General features: G+C 44.5%; 1 protein-coding gene across 4 annotated transcripts in view; it reads right to left on the bottom strand.

Annotated features, from left to right (window-relative positions):
- Window positions 1-1,313: 1,313 nt before the first annotated feature.
- SH3PXD2B (SH3 and PX domains 2B) overlaps window positions 1,314-21,669 on the bottom strand; it is a 163,686-nt gene continuing 143,330 nt past the window's right edge. For 3 of the 4 annotated variants that reach the window (XM_084838686.1, XM_084838681.1, XM_084838683.1), the window contains 4 exons: window positions 10,618-10,844; window positions 9,907-9,956; window positions 8,093-8,218; window positions 1,320-6,146 (listed from right to left, as the gene is read on the bottom strand). In XM_084838686.1, coding sequence (XP_084694812.1) covers window positions 4,605-6,146; window positions 8,093-8,218; window positions 9,907-9,956; window positions 10,618-10,844 — 1,945 coding nt within the window. In that variant the 3' untranslated portion in view covers window positions 1,320-4,604. Of the gene's footprint in view, window positions 6,147-8,092; window positions 8,219-9,906; window positions 9,957-10,617; window positions 10,845-21,669 lie in introns of all 4 variants that reach the window. The other variant, XM_084838682.1, reaches the window with a different exon arrangement.

The raw sequence follows: 21,669 nt of genomic DNA, 5'->3' as shown, positions 1-21,669 counted from the left end.
TCTCAAACTAAAATGGCCCAAATGTTTTATTCTTTACATCTAAACCGGGTGTTCTAGCTCTATGATAGTTATGGTTGGACTTGTCTTCATCTTTTCCAGCTCTACAACCTCCTTTTTTGAGATGGGGCAAGCAGGACTGTACACATTATTCCAAGTTTAGCCACACCATAGACTTAAAGGCATTATGATACTGGCCATTTAATTTTCAATCCCTTTCCTAATAATCCCTAGGATGCCTTTTCCACAGAGGTTGTATATTGATACTGAGTTTTTATTGAGCATTCCATCACAGCCCCATCTCTCTTCCCCTGGAGAGTCACCACCAGTTCAGACCCCACCAGCATAGATATGTGAAGTTGGGATTTTTTCCTCACTGTGCATCACTTTCCATTTACTTACATTTAAAGTCATTTTCCATTTTGTTGCCTATTCACCCAGTGTGGAGAGATTCTTTTAGAGCTGTTTGGAGTCCACTTGGAATTTCATCAACCTCAATAATTTGATGACATCTACAAACTTGGCCACTTCACTGCTCACTTCTAGTTCCAGATCATTTATGAATTATATAGCACCGATCCCAATACAGATCCTTACAGGACCTCATGGCTTACTACCCTCCATTTTGAGAACTGCTTGTTTACTCCTCTCAGCTTCCTATTCTTTAACCAGTTACTAAACTGTAAGAGGACTTGTCCCCATTATATTTGCCTTTGGTGAGAGACTTTGACATTGTATAATTAAACTTCAAGAAAAGCTTTCGGCAAACAGATCACCCCTATCCACATGCTAGTTGACAACTCCAAATGTTTGGTGAGACAGTTGTGACCTTGGCAAAAGCAAGGCTTGTTCTTTGTTGTGTTTAAGTAATGAAGCTTTTATCTTCCATTCCACCAATTTAAGGCAAGAAGTATATTAGGAAAGAAGCCATGGAACCTTGGCAAATACCTTACATTTTGCTCTGGCAAGATGGATCACATTGTATAGGAAAGAGTACCCTTGGTCTTCATAGCTTCAAAAGATCACCAAATAAAAGGGACCACTTTCCAGCACTGTTGGTAGTGGCTTGCATGTTGTGGATGCTTCTACAGCAAGACTTTCAAATTATCATATATGGAATATTCTTTTATAACACCTGCAGAGTAGCACTTCATCCTTGCAGATCTGGCCATAGTCCTGCTGACAGCTATGGAACTGGAAGAAATATGGTCTTCAAAAGAGCAGCACTCCCCAACTACCTAATGGTGGCCTTTCACTGGTAAGACAAGATTCAGCAAGTAGGGTACACAGAAGGGGGAAAAAAACACCAAGATATTGTAACAATTGTGCTTGAAACCAGTCAAGCCTATTTTTTTTATTATTTCTTTACTTAAAAAAACACCACCACCATCCTTTAATGCTGGAAGTATACATGTTTTTTTTGGTATTTTTACACAGGCTACATCTATGATCCTCAGAAATCCCACCCACCCCACCCACCCACAGTAACGTACAGACTGATACGAGTTTACATAATATTAGACATTAAAACAGGCTTCTAAAGATTGCAAATGAGCATAAAGCCATTTAGGCAGCCTTCCACCTGGCCACAACATCTGTCAGAGGGGCTGTAAAGCGGGCTTTGGTAAGCAAGAGGATGAGTATCCTTTATCCCAGTAGTAAACAACGTCTCTGGTATGTGGCCAGCGAGTTCAGTGGGCAGTAAATGTGTGGCAGTGTGAGTTCCATGCTATGGTAGTAAGTTTTCATATTTAGAGCAATTTACCTTTCAGCATAGGACAACCAGGTCCTGAGGTGAGTGCTAGCTCATCAGCTCTTCTCATACCCCAGCAAGGCAGGTCAGGACCATTGTTTGTTTCATGTAATAATGAAAACTGAGGCACAGATGTGTGCTGTGGCTTGCTTTCAGTCACAGTGCTTTAGCAGCCCAGAGGACAGGTCATTCTGGATCCTCAGTCTGTTCTCTGCAAAGATACAGAGAATACGGAATATACGGAATAGAGAGGTGGAAGGCAGGGAAGGGTACTAAGAGAGGAGTTCTTAGTCTTTCCTACTGTGGGAGTGCCTTCATACCTAGAAAAATGGGAAAGAAAGGGCCTTCGGGATTAAAAATCAGTGAACTGGGGTGGGGTGGGGGGATGACAGAGGGATGAGTCAAGTTATTTCCCTTTATGCCAATTATTTTGGTATAAAGCCATCTAATTTATGTTGTAGTCTTGCTACCAGACTACTAGACAGGTGTGGGTTGAATTGATATTGCTAGATAGCAGATCATTCAATAATTGCTCTAGCAGTATCAAGAAACACATGAAGATAAGAGCAGGAAGAGGCGCATATGAGAAGTGAAGAATCAATTTCACCTCCCATGTGGCACAAAGGCCTCCAAAATGGATTCCTATCTACTGACCATACAAAGACCAAGACGTTTTGTCTAAGGGATGGACAGAAGAAGTATGCCAGCACTAAGAGACCAGTGCCCAGTTAAGCAGGAGCCAAAACAATATGTCTTTACAAAAAATGCAGACACATGAACTTCAAGTACTGATTTTCAAAGGCAAAAGGAGCTGAACTCCTAAATCCTCCTTTTAAAAAAATTACGCAATCCACATATAAGAAGATTTCAGGTAGTGTGAAGATTTAACTTAAGCAGATTCAGTCCATGGGAGTTCAAGGTAGGCAAATTCATGCCAATAATGCACAAATGTATAGCTCTGGGGAGGCCCTTTAAAGCCAGAGTCTTTTTCCGGACCTCTCTTGGTCAATGCAATCTGCATGCTGAATTTTCTACATATCAGGGTCTCAGTTGTATCTTAGAAGCTCAGTAAATCCATTCAGGTTTGCATTTCTGAAAGTCCTAGACAAAGTCTGCCCATCCAGGATTGAGGGCAGGAGGCAATGTTCACACCCCAGAGAGGAACATGCATTAAATGTAAAAAGAAGAAAAATGTGCACATGTGTATTTTTCTTGTGCTTGTCCCTGTAAATATACATGAGGAATGATCAGGAAAGGAACAAGCTGCCCTCATAAATTTTGTAGAAGGAAAAGTGCCACACATACACACGCACGCTCACACTTGCACATCTCCATATCCAGTGCCCTCTGGCTGCTGTTTCAAAGTATACATCCATCATATTAAGGGGCCCTTGGCACAAGGTGCTCCTGAATCCAGCCCTCCTCTCAGGGGAGAACTAATTTCATGGCCTCACAGAAAAATGAGACCAGGAACCACATAGGCCTTCTGACCATGAGAACAGGTCACACCGCTCGGAGAACTATTGTTTCAGTCTGACTGCATGTTTCAGGCAGACACTGACATGGTGGCTTACATTCACTCCATGATTATTTTTTCCTGCAACCAACACAAAGGTGGAAAACTTGCTTTTTGAAAAGGCTCACACAGGCAAATGGATAAGGTAAACTGGGGAGAGGCACAGCAAAACCTTCCTCCTTTGTGAAATCTGGTGGCTACTCCCAGGTAAGTCCGGCACTAGAAATGATAAGCACCCACTGGGGGGCTACCAACCTGGCAGGTGTCCTCTACTAGACCAAGGGAATCATGGCAGAACAGCCCCATGAGACCTACTTGCAGATGCTGCTGTGAATGCAGCATTGCAATCTATTCTTGAAAAGGCAACACCACATCCTTCCAGCAATCCCCCTGCCAAAATGTCTGCAGTTATTCAGATCGTTATGACTGAACAGTATGGATAACCTAACACAATGTCTGCTCTATTTACTGAAGTGAGACCATAATGCTGGAAAAATACAGGTGTCTATGCAGAGGTCTGTGCAGCAGAGAGCACACTGAACCCCATTAGCACATGTGTGCATACAACTGCAAAAGAGGTACTATGTAAAAGCAGCTATCATCCAAAGGACAACTATACTGGCAGAGGCATTGTTCAAACAAGGGACAAGCCACAAGGACACAAGACAAAAAAGAATTTCTTATCCACTCGGACAGGCCTTTGCACCTAGATATATAGTAATTACTTATTATTTATTCTCTTTGCCATGGAGTCTCTTAGCTCCTGATTATAGTTAACAGCATCATATGGCACATGACATGTAACAAGGACAGTCAGCCAAACAGTGGCCTTTCCCATTCTCACTTCCCTTCTTTGGCTGGCAGGACCGACTCCATACCAAGCTCAAAACAGATTCTTTCTCAGACTCCCTGAATGCAGGCTCATGGGAACCAAATATTTTTTACATTTTCCAACCTTTATCTCTGTTTTGCTTGACACTGTTTGCTCCAAAACTTGCAGAGAATTTTAAAAAAACATTTTCATCTTTCTGTGAGGGGCAGGTTGACCTAAACCACACAGAGGCTGGGGAAAGGGAAAGGGGTTACCTGTCAAAAAGTGTTCAGGAAATTACTTACGAAGAGAAGGAACAGCAGCTGAGCTGCACTACATGAAGGCCTGTTTCTCTTACTATTCTTTCTTGGAAAAGACACAAATTGGAATGTATGGTATCCCAGATACTTTTTTCCCCTTTAGTAGTAGAGCCAGCCTTATGAAAAACTATAAATAAGCTAATTAAATATTTTGATACTGAAATGGGGAATGTTGAGCTGCTGCTTAATATGAAGACAACGGAGGGACTATGGCTTTTTTCTGAGATAATTGGAAGGAATCCAGCCTTCCCAACACGGCCCCCCAGCAAGGATCTTGCAAAACCACCAGCCGCTGCTATTCTTCTCACGGACTTCAAACACGGTCCCTTCTTTAAAGCTGCTGGTTTCTTCATCTCCTTCAAAATCTGCCACGGCCACATAGAGGGCTTCTTTGGAGACATCTGAATTGGTGATGGGGATGGATACTTTCTCCCTCTCCAGGGGCTTCGGTACTGCCTTTTGGCCTAAGCCACTCTTTGCTTTGGCATCATCTTGGCACGGTGCTGGCAGGTAGCCTTTGGCTTTTGGTGGAACCAACATTGGCCTGCCAGGCATTGGGGCAGCTCTGACTTCAGGCACTTCCCTCTGTGAGGCTTTATGTTCTGGAGAGGGGGTGAATGAAGATGCAGGCGGTGGCACTGAAGCTTTCTTGGGAGGAGGTGGCCTTCTGGGTGGCACTATGGGCCGCTGTGGTGGATCCCTGGGAACTGGAAAGCTGCTCTTGGGATCACTCTCACAGGACTTTGAAGAGCCAAAAGAAACTTTAGGTGAAGCCACTTCCTTAAAGACTTGGCTGTCTGGTCTGGATGGAGGCCTCATCTCCACATTTGGCCTTTCCTGAGATCTGACAGAAGATTCTACCGGAAGCACATGATTGCTGAAGGCACTCTCACTAGACACAGGGTCCTGTTCGGAAGGCTTCTCTTGAGCCTTTGCAGGCTTGAGTTTGCTCCTCAGATTGCAAATGTCCAGCCTATCATCTGCCTGAGGAGGATCTGTCCTAGGGGCTGCTGCTGGTGGCTTGGGTCTGATCTGAGGTTTTGATTTCAAGAAGAGGTTTGGGGCAGCTGGCTCAAGCTTATCCTCTGGGGGCTCAACCTTTGGCTTGGCTGGCTTGACGATGGGCCGGAGGTTTGGCTTCTTCACCTCTTTGGGAGAAACCTTGTGCCCACATTCTAATCCCATTTCATTTTTCAGTTGAAACAATTTCCCCTTCTCTGTTTTGAGCTCCGGTTTCTTGTTGTCCCTTGGAGGGACAGTCTGCTTTGGCGGAATCACAGGCAAAACCATGCCAGGAGGCTTTGGAGGTGGCCTCTGCTCCAACCGCTGCCTTTCCATTAGCTCTTCTTCGGATTTAATTATGGATTCTTTCCTAGGAGGGAGGCTTGGCTTCTCCTCTGCATCCCGATCAGAGATCTCTTCGTACCCAACGCAAAAAGCTGCATCGCTACTCTCAAGCACGGCACCCTTGGAGACCTCCTTCCCTTTCCATTTCACGCCACAGTCTGGACCATTAGGTGGTGCTTCAGGCAGAGGCCTGGATGGCCCAAGAGCTTCTCCATTAGAGCTGCTCTCTGCTGTACTATCGCCAAGCTGGAGCTGTGCCATTTCATTCGGCAGTGGTGCTAAGAAATTAGGTCTAGATGCATTGCTAGTTTTCTTGTATTTATCAATAAAGGTAGCTGGTGCCCAACCTTCCTTCTCCTCAATCTGAATATACCACCAGCCACTCAGGTTCTTCTCAATCACCTGGAGAAGGAAACAAAGCCACAATGCCTTAGAACTTTAACACACACTGCCTCATCTGGTCACGTAAAAACTGGGCGGCTTACATTAGTCGGGGGGGGGGGAGACACACCCAGTAAAAAGATGTGTGCATCACATCTGAGACCATGGCAATACATCCTCAGCTTCCAGAAGCATCACCTTAAACCAACATGGGACCTCCATTCACACAACACTGTAGACCAAGATGCCAGTTATGCAGGACACAAAGCAGAAGGAGTTGTTTCCATTTGAATTACGAGCTTCAACCCTGCAGCACTGTGACATGAGACAGTAAAGGGTCAAGTTCCTCAATTATATGTCATCATGTTCTCTTAAGTATTATTTTTAGTTTGTCCCCTCAATTTTATAGAGGCCTTGATTTTTGTTAGCATTCCACCTCAGAGTTAAAGTGAGGGACTGCTGAAAGTTCCAGTTTTACTTGGATTGATTTTTATACTGTCCTAACCTCATCCCTTAACTCTGCTCTATAGTCTTTTGCTACTGAAGTTTTCAAGGTATGACAAAGGCCAGAGAACATACGACATTTCATAGGAACAAAACTAAGATATTTTATGTGTACACACCTAGAAACGTAAAATGCTAATGCAACCCACAGATCTATAACACAGGTATGCTAATCAGGAGCCATGATTGGCTGCAACTTCCTGTTGTGTGAATACTCAGCAGCAAATCGAGGTTTGCCTCTGTGTAATGTATGAAATAGCCCAGATACTAATAATGAAGATACAAGCTGTATTCAAGTATTTCCAGGTGATCTGTGCTACTAAATGGAAAGTGTAAGCCTGTGCTGGAGTGTCCATGCATGTACAGAGCATCAAAAGTAGTGGGCTACTTTCCAAGTCATCTCGTTTCTGCATGCAACCTGGGCACAGTGCAAGTATCTGATTGGACAAAAGACAACAACAGCACAGCCACTAGATGTCAGTATTGAGCCATCTAAGAAGATCCACAGGCAGGATCCCAAGGCAGGTCCAGGTGCTAAACCATCCACAATTCTTACTTTAAACATATGGATATATTAACACAGGAGAATCTCACAAAGCCAGAATCGCAAATGCATGGCAAATGGGTGGCAGAGATCATGACCCACAGTACCTCAAGTTAAAAGTAAGTTTAATTTTGACCACATGTTCCATTCATAATGGAGGGCCACCTGCGTGTTATGCAGCATCCCTCCTTCCCAGCACTACAGGTTGGGTGGGCAGAGAGAAGGGCGCTCTCCTATGCCCCTTAAAAGAATCACGCCAGAGCACCAGTCAGACTAGAACAGGCTTCTCCAACTTGCCACCCTCCGGATGTGTTGGAGCACAACACCCATAGTTCCCAGCCAGCATGGCCACTGGAGGGCACCAGTTTGGAGAAGGCTGAACTAGAACACTGGAAGACGACACCCCGCACAGCACACAATAGGGCATACAGTCTTCCCTGCTCACCTAGACTTGGAGAGAAGTATGACCTCATTTCTGTCAGCCATTGGCTGAGAGATGTAGGTCACATTGCCACACCCACCTGGAATGCCCCTTTGTCCCCCTTGCTCATGTAACAAATGCAGGAACAGTTTCCATGCACAAAGCAGCCTTGCTAGACAACTACCACAAAACACAAAGGATTTAACACAGAGTGCCATCTGGATGCTTTAGCCTATGACTCCCATGATTTCCAACCACTGGCCATGCTGACTGGGGCTTAAGTGGGTTGTAGTCCAAGACATCTGGAGGGTACCAGGTTGCCTAGCCCTGATATAGCATGTATACTATTAGAATTGGCCTTTGGACAATGCTACCATGCCAGTTCTTGTAGAAAAGAGACCTTCTCGTGAACAAGAAGCTGTCTTAATCTCTTTCATATTGAGCCACGTGGAAGATCCCAAGAGGTATGTAGAAGGGCAGGGCAAAATGAAGTCTCACCTCTACTTTCAGTCCTGCTTGGAAGCTGATGCCGTCAGGGATAATGGTCTGGAAGTCAGCAATGGTGTAATATTCCTCTTCTACTTGGGGTGGCACAGGGGGCTTGGGCAAGTTGAGGCAACGTGGCTGTAGCAGCAACAGACACACACAGCACACATCAGCTGATTTCCATCTAAAGAAGACAGGCCACACAATATCCCCCCCCCCCTCGCAACACTCCCCCACGGCCCATAAGGAGGGTAGTGTTTGGCAAACAAGTTCAAGCAACTGAACTGACTAGAGTCGCCATACACTGAGACAGCTGCCAAACCCATTTTTCCAGTACAGCCACACAGCATCAGACATGCTGTGAAGTCTGCTGGCCTTGGGAGTGGAAAGAAGCTTCCAGAACTCATAATAGTCGCCTGAAAGGAGAGGCGAATGTTAGGAGCTCCAGAATTCTCCAGATTAAAAATCGGGTCAGGAGGACTGTTCCCAGCTTAAGCCCTGGTTTGAAAGACTGCTCTTGGGAAAACTGCAGCTGAGGAAGAAAAAACCTGCCTCCTGCGGGGAAGCCTCTTTACCCTAAGGATCCCCTGTATGGGTGGGATTTTGCCACCCCCAGCAGCACTTTCTCTAGAGAAGCAACATGGGGGAACTGCTGGGGTAAGAAGGTTCCCCATGGAGGTAGACGTTTGACCCCACTTCCCTGAGTTTTCCTTTCAAAGGGGCTCCTTTGGAAAAGCTTTGCTTCCAAGGCTGTTTCAAAGAGCTGCCCCCAGGAAATGTGAAGGTGGGGAAAATAATCCATCCATCCCTATGGAGGACCTTGGGGTTACAGGGTCCCTCCCATCATTTATGTTCTAAGCCATGGAATGGCTCAGAAAATAAACCATTATTTCTGATTTCCTTTAAAATAACTGTTTATTTCAAAACCACTCCAAGGAGAGGATGGGCAAGCTCACTCATCTCTACATAACTGCTGACTCTGTGTGCACTCCACAGCCTTGCGGGAGGATTGCAAGGTTTCCTTGTTCAATCTCCAGCCTGGAGGGAGAAATTGTATGCCTACAGCAACTTGTGCACAGTGCTGATAACCAAAAGTTCCCTAAGCCACTTCTCACAGAATGGAGTAAGTTCATACACTCTATGCAGTGTATACTGTCACATTTGATAGGAAAATAGGCTTACTTCATAGCACCCGCCATGGTAACTGTCACGTCTGGTGTGGTATATTGTAGATGACTGTGGCTACCTGCCACATGTAATCACAGGGGAAGAGGTTCATATAGCCACTTCAAACCTGCAGTGTAACTCATCTGTAAGACTAAAAACCCCTCAGCTGACTTAGAGAAGAAATGAGATCCTGGGGCTTTATGCCCAACTCCTGCAACAGCTGCGTATGGCGGAGCCATTGCACATAAAAATCCCAAACAGGAACATTAGGGAAACTTCTTATGCTGTAATTTTGTGCATTGCTACAAATACCAGGAGTATAACATGTTTGCATATATCATGCCTGTTGTACAGGGCACATATGTAGAAAGTGCCACTTTCCCTTGAAGCGCATTGGGGCAATGGCCCAATCCATTCCTGAACATTATTTACGCACTTCCATATATATTTTTAAAGGGTAAAAGAACACAAGTGAGCTTTTGGTATATCCATATTTGGCACATGGGAATCTGTGCTAAAGCACAAAATGTAGCCAGATAAGTGTCCTTTCCTCCTGCCACGGGTCTAGTTTCTTTTGTTCTACATATTTAGTTATTTTAAATCACAAGCCTAGAAATGCTCCAACATTCCCCACTTAAACGCAAGGGGACAATACTTACTATTGTGAGATCTCGACGTGGAGGGGGCCTCTGCCTCATCTTTGGTGACTCTGTCAAGAAAATATTTCATTGTGATTCAAAGATATCACACTAACAGGAGCTAACTCCAGAAGGTGAGAGAAGCTCAAGCACGCCTCTAGCTTTCCCTCTTCTCTCAGTTGACCAGATGCCAGTGGAAAAAGGCATTCGACTGACCAACCCAGAGGAAGGGCAAGGGAAGAGAAGGTAAGCTGGTATAGGTGGCTGCATGAGAGAGTAAGTGTGCAAGTGAGAGTTTTATTCACATACAAAGCTATACTCAAATTTTGGATAGCCTGTATTCCTAGATTCAGACGTCTTTTGTCTGCCACTAAGCTTGAGAAATTTTTCGTTCAAGTAGCAGCAGAAGTTAGCATGAGAGTGCATGTGTAGGATGAGCCATGCAGCAGTTCTATTTGAAAAGGAGTGATGCTACTGTCTACTTCTCTTCTCAGTGCTCTGTTAATGAAAGAGAGAGGGAGTGGGGGAATGTGATGAAATATAGCTCACAAGAAATGACCCCAGACTTCACAGGTCAGGCTTCTTAAACTGTCCTAATTACCTAACCCATGCTCATCTGACCATAAACTGAAGGGGCCACAATGCTCAAGAGCCCTGTAGGCTTTTCTGCATCTTGCCCCAAAAGTTTAGCCCACAGAGAAATCAATGCTTGGTTTACTGTTGCCAACTTACTTCGCCTAAGGTCCACATTTGGCAATGGGCGACCATCAAACTTTCCATCTCTTTGGTTGTTTGGCCCATCCTTGTCTCGGCCTGTTGCATTTTGCTGCTGAGAAATTCCATCCAGATCCAACGCGTACGAGTGGGCAGAAGCAGCAGATCCCGGTTTTGGTGTAGACATGTCCCCACTCCCCTTTTTCAGGTATGACGCTGGGGCCCAGCCCTCCTGACCCTGATACCTGAAGAAGTATGAACTCATTGTCAGTCAAGTCATTTGGACTGTCTTCTTGTTCTTATCCTGGTCAAAAGCCCCAGGCACAGCCAGCCTGATCCATACCAGTACTCAAGAGGCACAACCAGTGTTCCAAATTAAATTTGAGTTGTCAGACTGAACAAGAGAGTGACTTTCTATTTTAGTTTTTTGGGAATCTGACAGATGCTTTCTCAAACTATTGGGTATTTTGCAAGACACCACATTTTCACAAATATGTCTATTTGTTGTTACTTAAGCTGATCTACCTTTCCGTACAGAGATATCCAAGATGGCTGCACCTCATTCTAAGAGGGTGGTGCAAGGAAGACCATAAATGGCAGTGTGCTGTGCTGAAATAACCAGCCTCCGTTATTGGGAATGGATTATGACATACAAGGACAGTAAGACTAACCCGGAACATGGGAGTCCAACCAATTCCTGGGTGGATCACAGACACTTAGAAGGAAGATCCTTTAAGCATTTGTTACATGTGCATTACCTGCCCTGTATAATACATTAAGTGTGGCAAATATCCTGCCTGTTTATTCTGCAGTAGCATAGACCAAGCCAGAGCTACTAGTGGAACTGCCTAAGCACACACAGATGGAATTTTTAGAAGAGGAAAGTCTGCAGAAGAGTCTCTAGAAGAGTCTGCAAGCACTAATTTTACAAGGTTGAAATTATAGGAACCTACTTAAAAAGAAAAAAAAGAGAATTTCCCTTTTCAGCTTTGGACAGAGTTAGGTTGTGCAGTAATGGAGAAAAAATCAGCTAAAACGTTGACTTTTGTATCGTATGGAATAAGGGAAACCAAATATGCCACGGAAGCGTAAGTATCAGCCACACAAAGGGCTGATTTTTATTTAACTATTCTTGCAATATTGCATTGATAAGGTGTCTGCAAGTAACTTTCCTCAATATTAAGAATATACCTTCATGTCTTCCAGTATCACAGGATGAAGTCTGAAAGCTTATCCACAGCCTTGCTGATAATAAGGGCCCAGGTGAGGATATGATGCCTCCAGAAATTTACGAACAGAATATTGACTGGTGGGCCCTAGTACTTGCAAGACATTTTACTTTTATTAATGATTCTAGCAATTTTCCATCTGCATGGGGATCTAGCATTATAGTACCTATTCATAAGAAGGGCTCTAAGAGCAAACCAAACAATTATTGCCCTATAAATCTGTTGGATGAGGTATCTAAAATTTATATCCACGACTTACTGTTGAAATTAGAGACTTCAGAAATCAGAGAAATTAGAGGGCAGATGAGCAGAATATTATAGCAGAAGAACAAGTTGATATTAAAAAGGGACATCAACAATAGACCAATGCTTTGTTTTGGATCATTTGATGGTTAAATATGCCTCCAGAAAGGATCAACCTGTTTATATGGCATTCATAGATCTATCCTTAGGTTTGGGTATGGTAGATTGAGAGAGACTTTGGTTTTATTTGTACAATACAAATATTGATAAGGGATTACTGATTTTAATTAAACACCTTTATTCTTACACTGATCTTCAAGTTAGGGTTGAATTAAATGGCCACTTTTCTAATATGATTCCAACTCTGAGGAGTATAAGACAGTGATGTCTGTTATTTTTGTTACAATAACATTGTTCAGGTTCTTCAAGGTCCTCGGTATTTCTCTCCCAGAGTTTTTGATCATACGCAGTCTATACTGTTGTATGCACAACATGGCTCTTGTTTTCTACTGCTATGATAGCTATGAGGCATCTATGAGGCCACATAAGTGGATGATAATGACAGTACAAGTTAAGAATTTTAAGTATTTAGGAATTCCCCCAATATGTGAGGGGCAGTCCTTTTTTCATCAGACATACACTGTATATACATACCGCTGGCCAATCACACTCCTCCATGGCACATAAGCACAATTTAAAAAAGAGAGAGGGGTTGTTTCTCATACATTTCAGGAAACAACATGGGAAGACTTGGTATAAAAGAGATGCACCCACTTTACAGTAACGTGTAAAGCCGCCCGAGTCTTGACCTTTTAACGTTTTTCCTTGGAAAATACAGAGAAGTCTGATTTTTTAGCATTTACAGTTTGTTTTCTTTTCCTACGCTAAAACCATAAAAAGCCAATCTTACCTTATAAAAACATCCATACAAAATACACCACACTCTAAGCCTTCACAGAGACCACATCCACCAAGCACATCTGCCATGGAACACTGAGTGATGCCAGCCAAAGGGCAATGCCACCTCAATGGCCAGAGGCAAAGATACTGGGATCAGATAATGCTTGGGCTTTTGGGAAGCTGATTTCAAAATGTCAACATGCTTTTTTTCTAGTGTGATGGCTGCCAGTGCTACAGGTTCAGTGGAAGGTTATGGAAATCAAAGCATGCTTCCTGTCTTACGCAATACACTTCTCTAAGAACAGCCCAGTTTCAACTTAGCCAGAAAAGATGTCAAGCTGATTAACTCTGGTGTTGCTTTACAGTTATCAAGGTGAGCCTTGCAAATTAACAGATCTCAGAAGAAGCCCCACCCAGCAACTAGCCCTGCATATTATGCTGAAGAGGCAACATTCTACATGACATTCAACTGTGGGTAGTTTGTCCCAGACAATTTTGTCCTTTACAAAATGTAGCCATGGAGGTGCAGTTTTAAGTGGAAAATGTGTGGGGCAGGGGAATCTTTCCCGTCCAGTGATGTTTCTGTTAAAATAATCACCCTCCCCAAGCTGCTTTCTGCCCTGGGGAAAAAAGAATATGGGACCAGAACCTTTAGCAACAGTATGAATCGTCTGGAATTTACAAGAGTTGGGCTGTGACTGCATATGCGAGTGTGTTTCAGATTTAAAAAATAATTTCTAGCTTTGATCATGGTACAGAATTTTTTTTTTTGTCATGGATGAGTTGTTTTTCCAAACATCTGAAACCAGAGGTGGCGTTCTACAGGACAGAAATCCAGGTTGCTTACCTGTAACTGGGGTTCTTCAAGTGGTCATCTGTGCATTCACACATATGCATTCACACATTCACCTGCACAGAGCCTTGATTTGGAAAACTTCTATAGCCGAGGAAAGTTTGGGGGTGGGAGCCATCCCCCACCATCCTACTGTGCATGTCCTAATGGTTCCCACCCAATCCCTCAGGACCTTGAGACCGCCTAATGAGATCTTGAAACTGAAGGGAAAAGTACACATTGGTACTGACATCGACATTGACACCGAAGTGGGGACAGTGGGTGGGTTGGGTGAATGCACAGATGACTACTCAAAGAACTACAGTTACAGGTAAGCAACCTGCATTTCTTCTTCGTGGTCTCTGTGCATCACACACATGGGCAAATAACAACCTAACTTACCAGAGGTGGGTCAGTGTTTCAATGTAAGATAGATGATAGGACTGCACGACTGAAAAGTACAGTCTGCTCTTGCTCGGACATCCAACTTATAATGTCATATGAATGTGGATGGCTTCACCCAAGTCGCAGCCTTACATAAATCAGGCAGTCATCCCTTTGTCAGATGCTACAGAAGTAGCCACCCTCTTGTTGAATGAGCTGTTATCTGCAGAGACAGCGTCCGACCAGCTAGTTCATAAGCCAAACGAATGGTCTGGACAACCCATGAAGCTAGTTGTTGTGATGATACCAGAAAACCTTTCCGCTGTCCTCCGTAGCAAATGAACAGTCTATTGGACTTAGGGAAGGAGTCAATACGCGCTTTGTAAAAAGCCAGTGCCCACCAAACATCCAGCGAATGCAAAGATACTTCTAACGGAGATATGGGGGTTGGGAAGAAGGTTGGCAGATTTATGTCCTGGTTCAGGTGAAACTCTGACACTACCTTAGGACGGAAAGTAACGTCTGGACAGAGAACTACTTTGTCTCTGTGAAAAATCAGGTACGGAGAATCGATTCTCAATGCAGAAAGTTCACTCGACCTTCTTGCCGAAGTAATGGCTACAAGAAAGGCCACTTTCCAAGATAAAAGATGTAAAGGGAGCCAGTGTGGTGTAGTGGTGAGAGTGTTGGACTGGGAGCTGGGAGATCCGGGTTCTAGTCCCCACTCAGCTATGGAAGCTCACTGGGTGACTTTGGGCCAGTCACAGACTCTCAGTCCAACCTACCTCATAGGGTTGTTGTTGTGAGGACAAAATGGAGAGGACAATGTAAGCCACCTTGGGTTCCTTGCAAGAGGAAAAAAGGCATGATATAAATGCAATAAATAAATAAATAAATCGACCGAGGCAAGTGGTTCAAAGGCTTTAGCTGTGAGGGCGTGCAGTGTCAGGGTGGAAACTGAGCCAATAGAACCCCAGAGCAGTTCTGATTCTGAGGAGGAACAGCACTCCGTGGGAGAGGAGCTTGCTCATCTCTCATAGGCACAGCAGCTGGCAGAGATTCCTCCTGCCAGCATTCCTGGGAGAGATAGTGACCCTGGCAGCAAGAGAGTGCTGGAGGGGGGCTTGCTGGACGCTCAACACAGACACAGGGAGCAACGACAGATGGAGGGTGAGGAAAGGAGGCGTAGTGCTCGTTTGGCGCGCAAGCAACGGTCGCGTCCCAAGGACCCAAGGGAAACAGGGAGGATCTCTCCCTAGCCCATAAGTTCAGCGTCTTCCCGTGATTCTCCTTCAAACAGGGACCAACTGCCTAACCTGGAGTTGTAAAAGGATTAAAGCCTTGAAAAGAATCCTTTTGTCTGTGTCATGATTTGGCTATTGGAGTAGACTGTAAGAGGCAGCTAGGGCACTCCTGACATGCAGCACCACCGATAAACTCCACTGAGATACTGGTGATCGAACTGGAGGAGCAATGTTCTTCAGTCCTCTGAGGAACTGTCTTAGTAAAGGATGAGAAAAAACCGTGCAACCATCAACGGGCTAATGGAAAGCAAAAATAGCTGCTAGATAAACTCGGATAGAAGAAGATTTCAAACCTTTGCAAAATAAGGAATGTAGAAAACAAAAAATATAAGCCAAAGAACAATGGAGAGGGTCCATGTTGTCAGTAGCGATAAACGTAGGAAAAGCTTTCCATTTATTAGCATAGGAGTGCCTTGTTGAGGGTTTCCTCACTGTTTCTAGAAGTGACCACACAGCAGAAGGTAAGGTATCTATTGAATCTTCCAAGCTGTTAACTTGAGAGTTCTCAAGTTTGGATGCCTCACCTGCCCTTGATTCGGTGACTTCGGAGTCAACAGGAGGTGCCAATTCCTGCCCCTAGAAAGGGCTAGCAGGGGAGCAAACCAGCTTGGTCGCAGCCACGAAGGGCACAATTAGAATCTCCTTTGTCTTGTCCACAATCAACTTCTTGATGACTTTTGATATCAGTGGAAAGGGAGGAAACATGTAAAAGTGCTTTCTTGTCCAAGGAAGGAGAAAAGCATTTCCTAGAGATCGATTTCCCATCCCTGCTCTTGAACAGAAATTCTCGCATAGTGTATTCTCTGGAGTCGCAAACAGGCCCACTGTAGGGGGCCCCCATATATGAAAGAGATGATGGAGAATGTCAGGTGCAAGCTGCCATTCGTGAGATTGCCTAAAGATCCTGCTTAGAGAATCTGCTAGTATGTTGTCTTTCCCTGCGATGTGTACTGCTGACAAGCAAATTCCTCTGTTAATGGCCCAATGGTAGATCTTTAGGATCAGAGATATTAAACCCCATGCCTGAGTCCCACCTTGCTTGTTTATGTACCAGACAACTGCTGTATTGTCCGACACAATTTGTACATGATGACTGGACAAGCTGCATTCAAAGGCCTTCAATGCCCTCCACACTGCCAACAGTTCTAGGTGATTTATATGCCACCTTTTCTCTGATGTGGCCCAGAGACCCTGAGTTTGAAGAGACAAACAACATGCTCCCCACCCGAGGAGTGAAATACACGGTACAGGGGAGTTGGGTGAAAAGGGAGTCCCTGGCAAAGATTCTGAACTGCTGTCCACCACAGACGAGATTGTAGGATGCCATCCGGTACCCGTATTCAAACCCAATGGGTATTGTCTGTTATGGAGAAGACAAGAAGAAACCAATTTTGAAGAGGTTGCATCCAAAGTCGAGCCCATTCCACCACCGAAACTGTAGCCGCCATAAATCCGAGAAGACGTTGGTTATAAAAAGCTGTCACTTCTTTCCGATGGAATATTTCTGTGGCTAGACCAGTAATGACCACTATCCTGTTTGGTGAGAGAAAGCCTCTTCCAACTCTGTAGTCCAGGACAGCCCCAACAAACAGAATTTTTTGAGATGGGCAAAGTTTGGATTTCTCTTTGTTGAGGCGCAAACCTAAAATCTTCAAAAGACTGCATACAAGAGCAATTTGTAGACATAGAGCCGATCTGGACTGTCCCACCATTAGCCAATCATCCATATATGGATATATCTCTATTAGCTGGGTCTGAAGGTAAGGACATTTTGTAAACACCCTCGGAGCCATGGCCAATCCAAATGGGAGCATTCGAAACTGAAAAGTCTGTTGACCAATAGCAAAGCGAAGGTACATGTGATGTGAAGGGTGGATTGCTATGTGAAAGTACGCATCTTTGAGATCGATTGTGTCAGGATTCCTTTTGCCCCCACTGAACTTCAAATGCCAAATCAAACACAGACAAGAGGCTTCAATCTATGGCTTTTAATCCATTACTTCCAAGGGTCATACAGATGCAAATTCTCAGTGACTCTCAGTCTACAAAGAAATGCTTTCAGGGGGTTCAAAAGATAGCTACGAAAGCTGCCTGCTGTTTGATTAGGAAAGCAGTCTCACTAGCCTAACTTAAGGGGTGGGGAGAGGTCTCTCTCATGAGGTTTCTAGGCACAGATGTTCATGCAAGGCCAACTGGGTAGACCGTTTAAGTTCCTCCCCGGCCTTCTTCCTCTTAGCTCTGCGCATCTATTAATTCAGACTCCCCAAACCCCGCCTCTCCCTGTTTGCTATCTCTCATGGGGGGGGGTAAAGAGGGACCCACCTCCTCCAGCTGGACGTTTGAAACCTCAGGAGCCTGCCTAGCTACATCTGGACTAGCCTGGGAAACTACCTTCCCCATGTCTGGCAGTTCTTCTTCAGAATCTGAACTACTATCCCACTCCCTGCACTCAGAAACACTCCTGACAGATTGCTGCGAACCACACACCTTCCTGTAGAAGCAGTAGGATGGTCGCGAGTGTAGTCATCTGAAACCTCCTGGTGAAGATGAAGAAGTTTAGATTTCTGAGGTCCAGGATCAGTTGAAACCCTCCATCCCTTTTCTGTACCATAAAATAATGAGAATAAAACCCATCTGAATGTTGAGTCAGCGTCACACGCTGGATGACTCCCTTCTCAAGGAGAGTATCTGCTTCCAACAGCAGTATGTCCGTAGGATAGGGGCAGGAGGTCTTTGAATTCAATTCTGTATCACCCATGAATGATATTTAGTACCCAAGTGTCTGATGTTATTACAGTCCAATTCATGAAAAATAAGCCAGACGGTCTCCGAATAATGGATCCAATAGCAGAGAGGCACGGGTGAGCTGGAAGTCAAAGATGATGAAAGTTTTGAGGCTGACTCATTCTTCCCTCAGTTCTGACGATAGTGACTGGGCACATAGGAATGCTTTGTTGAAGGAATGGTTGTTGGCGTGCTGCATGGTCATTACTCTGATGAGGAGCATAATAAGGCTGTTGTCAGAACCAACAACGCGGCTTGTAAGGCTGCTGAATTTGTCCCAGTCCCATTTTCTTCACCGTGGTCTTGGCCTTTTGGACATTATCCATCGCTTCATCGGTGCCAGCATTAAACAAACCTGCCCTGTCAAAAGGCAGATCCTCGATTCGTGATCTAGCCTTCAGGGTTAGATCACCTGAGCGAAGCCACACATGTCTATGGAGCGGTACCACTCCAACCATCACTTTCGCATGACACCGATCAGTTTGGTGTCAAGGAGTATTTATTTGCTGCTTTGGCAATTTCAACGCCTCTGACTGAAATACCCTGGCCAGTTCACATTGATCATCGAGTAAATAATCACATAAAGATCCAACTTTCTCCCACAAAGAAAGCTGAATTCTGGCTATCGTTGCTTGGTAATTAGAAACATGAAGTCCTAACATGGTGGACAAATAGATCCTCTGACCAAGCAGATTTAGTTGACAGCCCTTCTTGTCAACCGGTTAAGCATGTATTTTTTGCAATTTCCCCTGTAAGGACTCTATGATAATGGAATTTGGTTTTGGGTGCATAAACAAGAAGCTTGCTTCCTTCTCTTGCACCCTGTACATTGACTCCAAGTATTCAGAAGTTGGAGCCATTGAAGATGGGGCCTTCCACGAAAGATGTACTGTTTGTAGACAGGCAGGTAGAAACAGTACCATTACCAGAGTGGAACACTCCGTATAGATGGCATCAAATACTGGATCTTGTATCTTTGCCATAGGCTGTTGGGTCTCGATTCCCAGTGATTGTGCCATAGGAAGCACCTGATCAGTGAAATGCCCCATATCCTCCAATGGTGATGCTCTGTCTTGGCCAGATGGAAGGAGGCACTGACAAATGAGAAGTAGAATCCGATTGGTAGTCTTCAACATCAAACTGTTGGATCATTGTGGCCACAAGAACCTCTTCCACATGTGGTAGTGGTAACGGTGATGTGAATGAAAGAGGTAGGTCATGGTGCGGCTCATGTTGTGTGTTCACCAATGACAAAGAACGCGGAGGAACCACTGGAGGAAGAAAATCATGCACCACTGGCGGAGGCGGCAGTGGAGAGACTGGTTCCACTGGAGGTCGGGAAAGCAACGCTGAAGGAGCAGCTCCTTCCGCTGAAGGAGGTATCAAGGCACCGGTGCTCCCAGGTAACACATACGATCATATTATCTGTCTCAATCACAATGTTCCCAATCCTCCCAATAATTTGATCTCCTATTTGCATCTCGGTAATCAGAATATCGGTCCCACTCCCGCATTGGTGATCTAGATCTTGCATGATAATCTCTGTCTCTATAAGGGTCCATTCTACAATCCAATCTCAGCTATCGTAGTTACTCTGGAGATCTATCTCTCAAGCGTGGAGTGTCAGGGTGACAAGTCTGTGGTGGATAATGTTGTACCCACACAGGTGTAGTCAAATGTGACCAAACAGGCAAGGGTCACGTATTTTACTTTCTGATATCAATACCAAATGGCCTGGATCTACAGTTGAACTGAAGCCATCGGTACCAATGCTGAAACAGTCGGTATCGGCAGAGGAGGAGGAATAGAGAGTTTCTCCTTCTTTTTCTTTCTTCTTTGTCCATGGATGGTTTTGGAGTCTTTGCTTTCTTTGTGAGCTTCTTAGCCACCGAAAGCAACAAAGAGTGACCAGGTATCAGTGGAGCCGTGCACTCTGTAGCTAAAGTTGATTGCTTTGGCTACATAGGTGGTGGTGATGCCATACTTGAGGATTTTGCAGAAGCTTCTGAAATGCAAGACCTCTGTTTCTTGGATGTATCCACCACTTCCAAAGCCTTTTTCCAAAGGGTCACCTTCAGTCTATCGGCCCTATTCTTTCGTGCCTGTTTTGAAAAAGACTGGCAACGTGGGCAGGCCTCTACCACATGAGCTTCTCCTAAGCAGAATAGGCACAAGGAGAGCCCATCTGTGGGAGGGAGTTTACTCCCACAACGAACACACTTTTGAAATGGTGCCTGTAGGGCCATCCAGCTGAGGCAGATAGCAGTCAACGATTGCAACGCAAGCGAAATAAAAAACACAAGAGAGAAAGATAGTAACAACAGAAGAGAAAAAGTTAGAATAAAACGAAAACAAAAAGAAATTGAACCTCAGCCAGAATCACACGAATGGTCAAACTGACTCAGGAAGTTCCCGTGGAGAACTAAGGGATTGGGCGGGAACCATTAGGACATGCGCAGTAAGACAGTGGGGGATGGTTGCTGCCCCCAAACATTCCTCAGCTATAGAAGTTTCCCAAATCGAGGCTCTGTGCAGGTGCTGAGCCCATATGTGTGTTGCACAGAGACCACGAAGAAGAACTTCCTGCTCTTCCTTGTCTCTCAGTCCTTTTGTCCTTTGTAGCTATAATATCCTACTTACAAGGCAACAACAACCATAGTGACTGAGGCCATAATAGACGGGGCAGACTAAGCAAAAGAAAAAGTCTCATGCCATGATCAAATCTAATGCACCAACCTGTGCACCATCCAACATTTTCAACTGCAGGATGAACTTAAACCATTACCAAGCCCCTTTCAAATGAAACAGTCACTACATCAGACTTTTCTTTTTTAAGGGCACACTGTGTGATAAAGCATTTTACCATTAAAGGGAAATAAGTTTCCTACATTAGGCAACTGGTCTACAGAGGTCACTGCAGCAGGATGTGATTGAAGCCAAAACTTTAGCAGGATTTGGGCCAATAACTCCCCCTTCTCCCTGCCAACGATTTGTCAATTTTAGACATCAGGATTGCTAGAAAGAAATAAAATCTCTGACTTGAACTGTAGTCTCTAATTTTTTTAAGCACTATTTTATTTGCATTGGGGGGGCATGTAACACACAAAGAGTAAGAAACCTTTCACATTCCTGCCCACTCCCAAGACCACAGGTATAACTTCTTTTAAAAAAACATGACCATTGAGATATTTGTGCAAAATCATTTCTTCCAACATGCATATTGTCTTATATTGGCCTGATTTTCAGCATTTATGACCACCTCCAAAGATTAGAAAAAGAGTCCAGCTTTCCAGAAGTTTTTCTTTTCTTCTGAAGTCCTTGAACCGTACAGGCTAAATATGTCAGCTTTTGTATAACTACTGTTTCCCAGTATATATTTGTCCTTTATGGGATT

The sequence above is a fragment of the Heloderma suspectum genome, chromosome 2 (genome assembly GCF_057233095.1).
Source record: "Heloderma suspectum isolate Gila_16-S chromosome 2, 16-S_ref, whole genome shotgun sequence".
Lineage (NCBI taxonomy): Eukaryota > Metazoa > Chordata > Lepidosauria > Squamata > Helodermatidae > Heloderma > Heloderma suspectum.
Note: the sequence above shows the minus strand (reverse complement) of the source record. Positions and strands in the feature narration are given on the sequence as shown.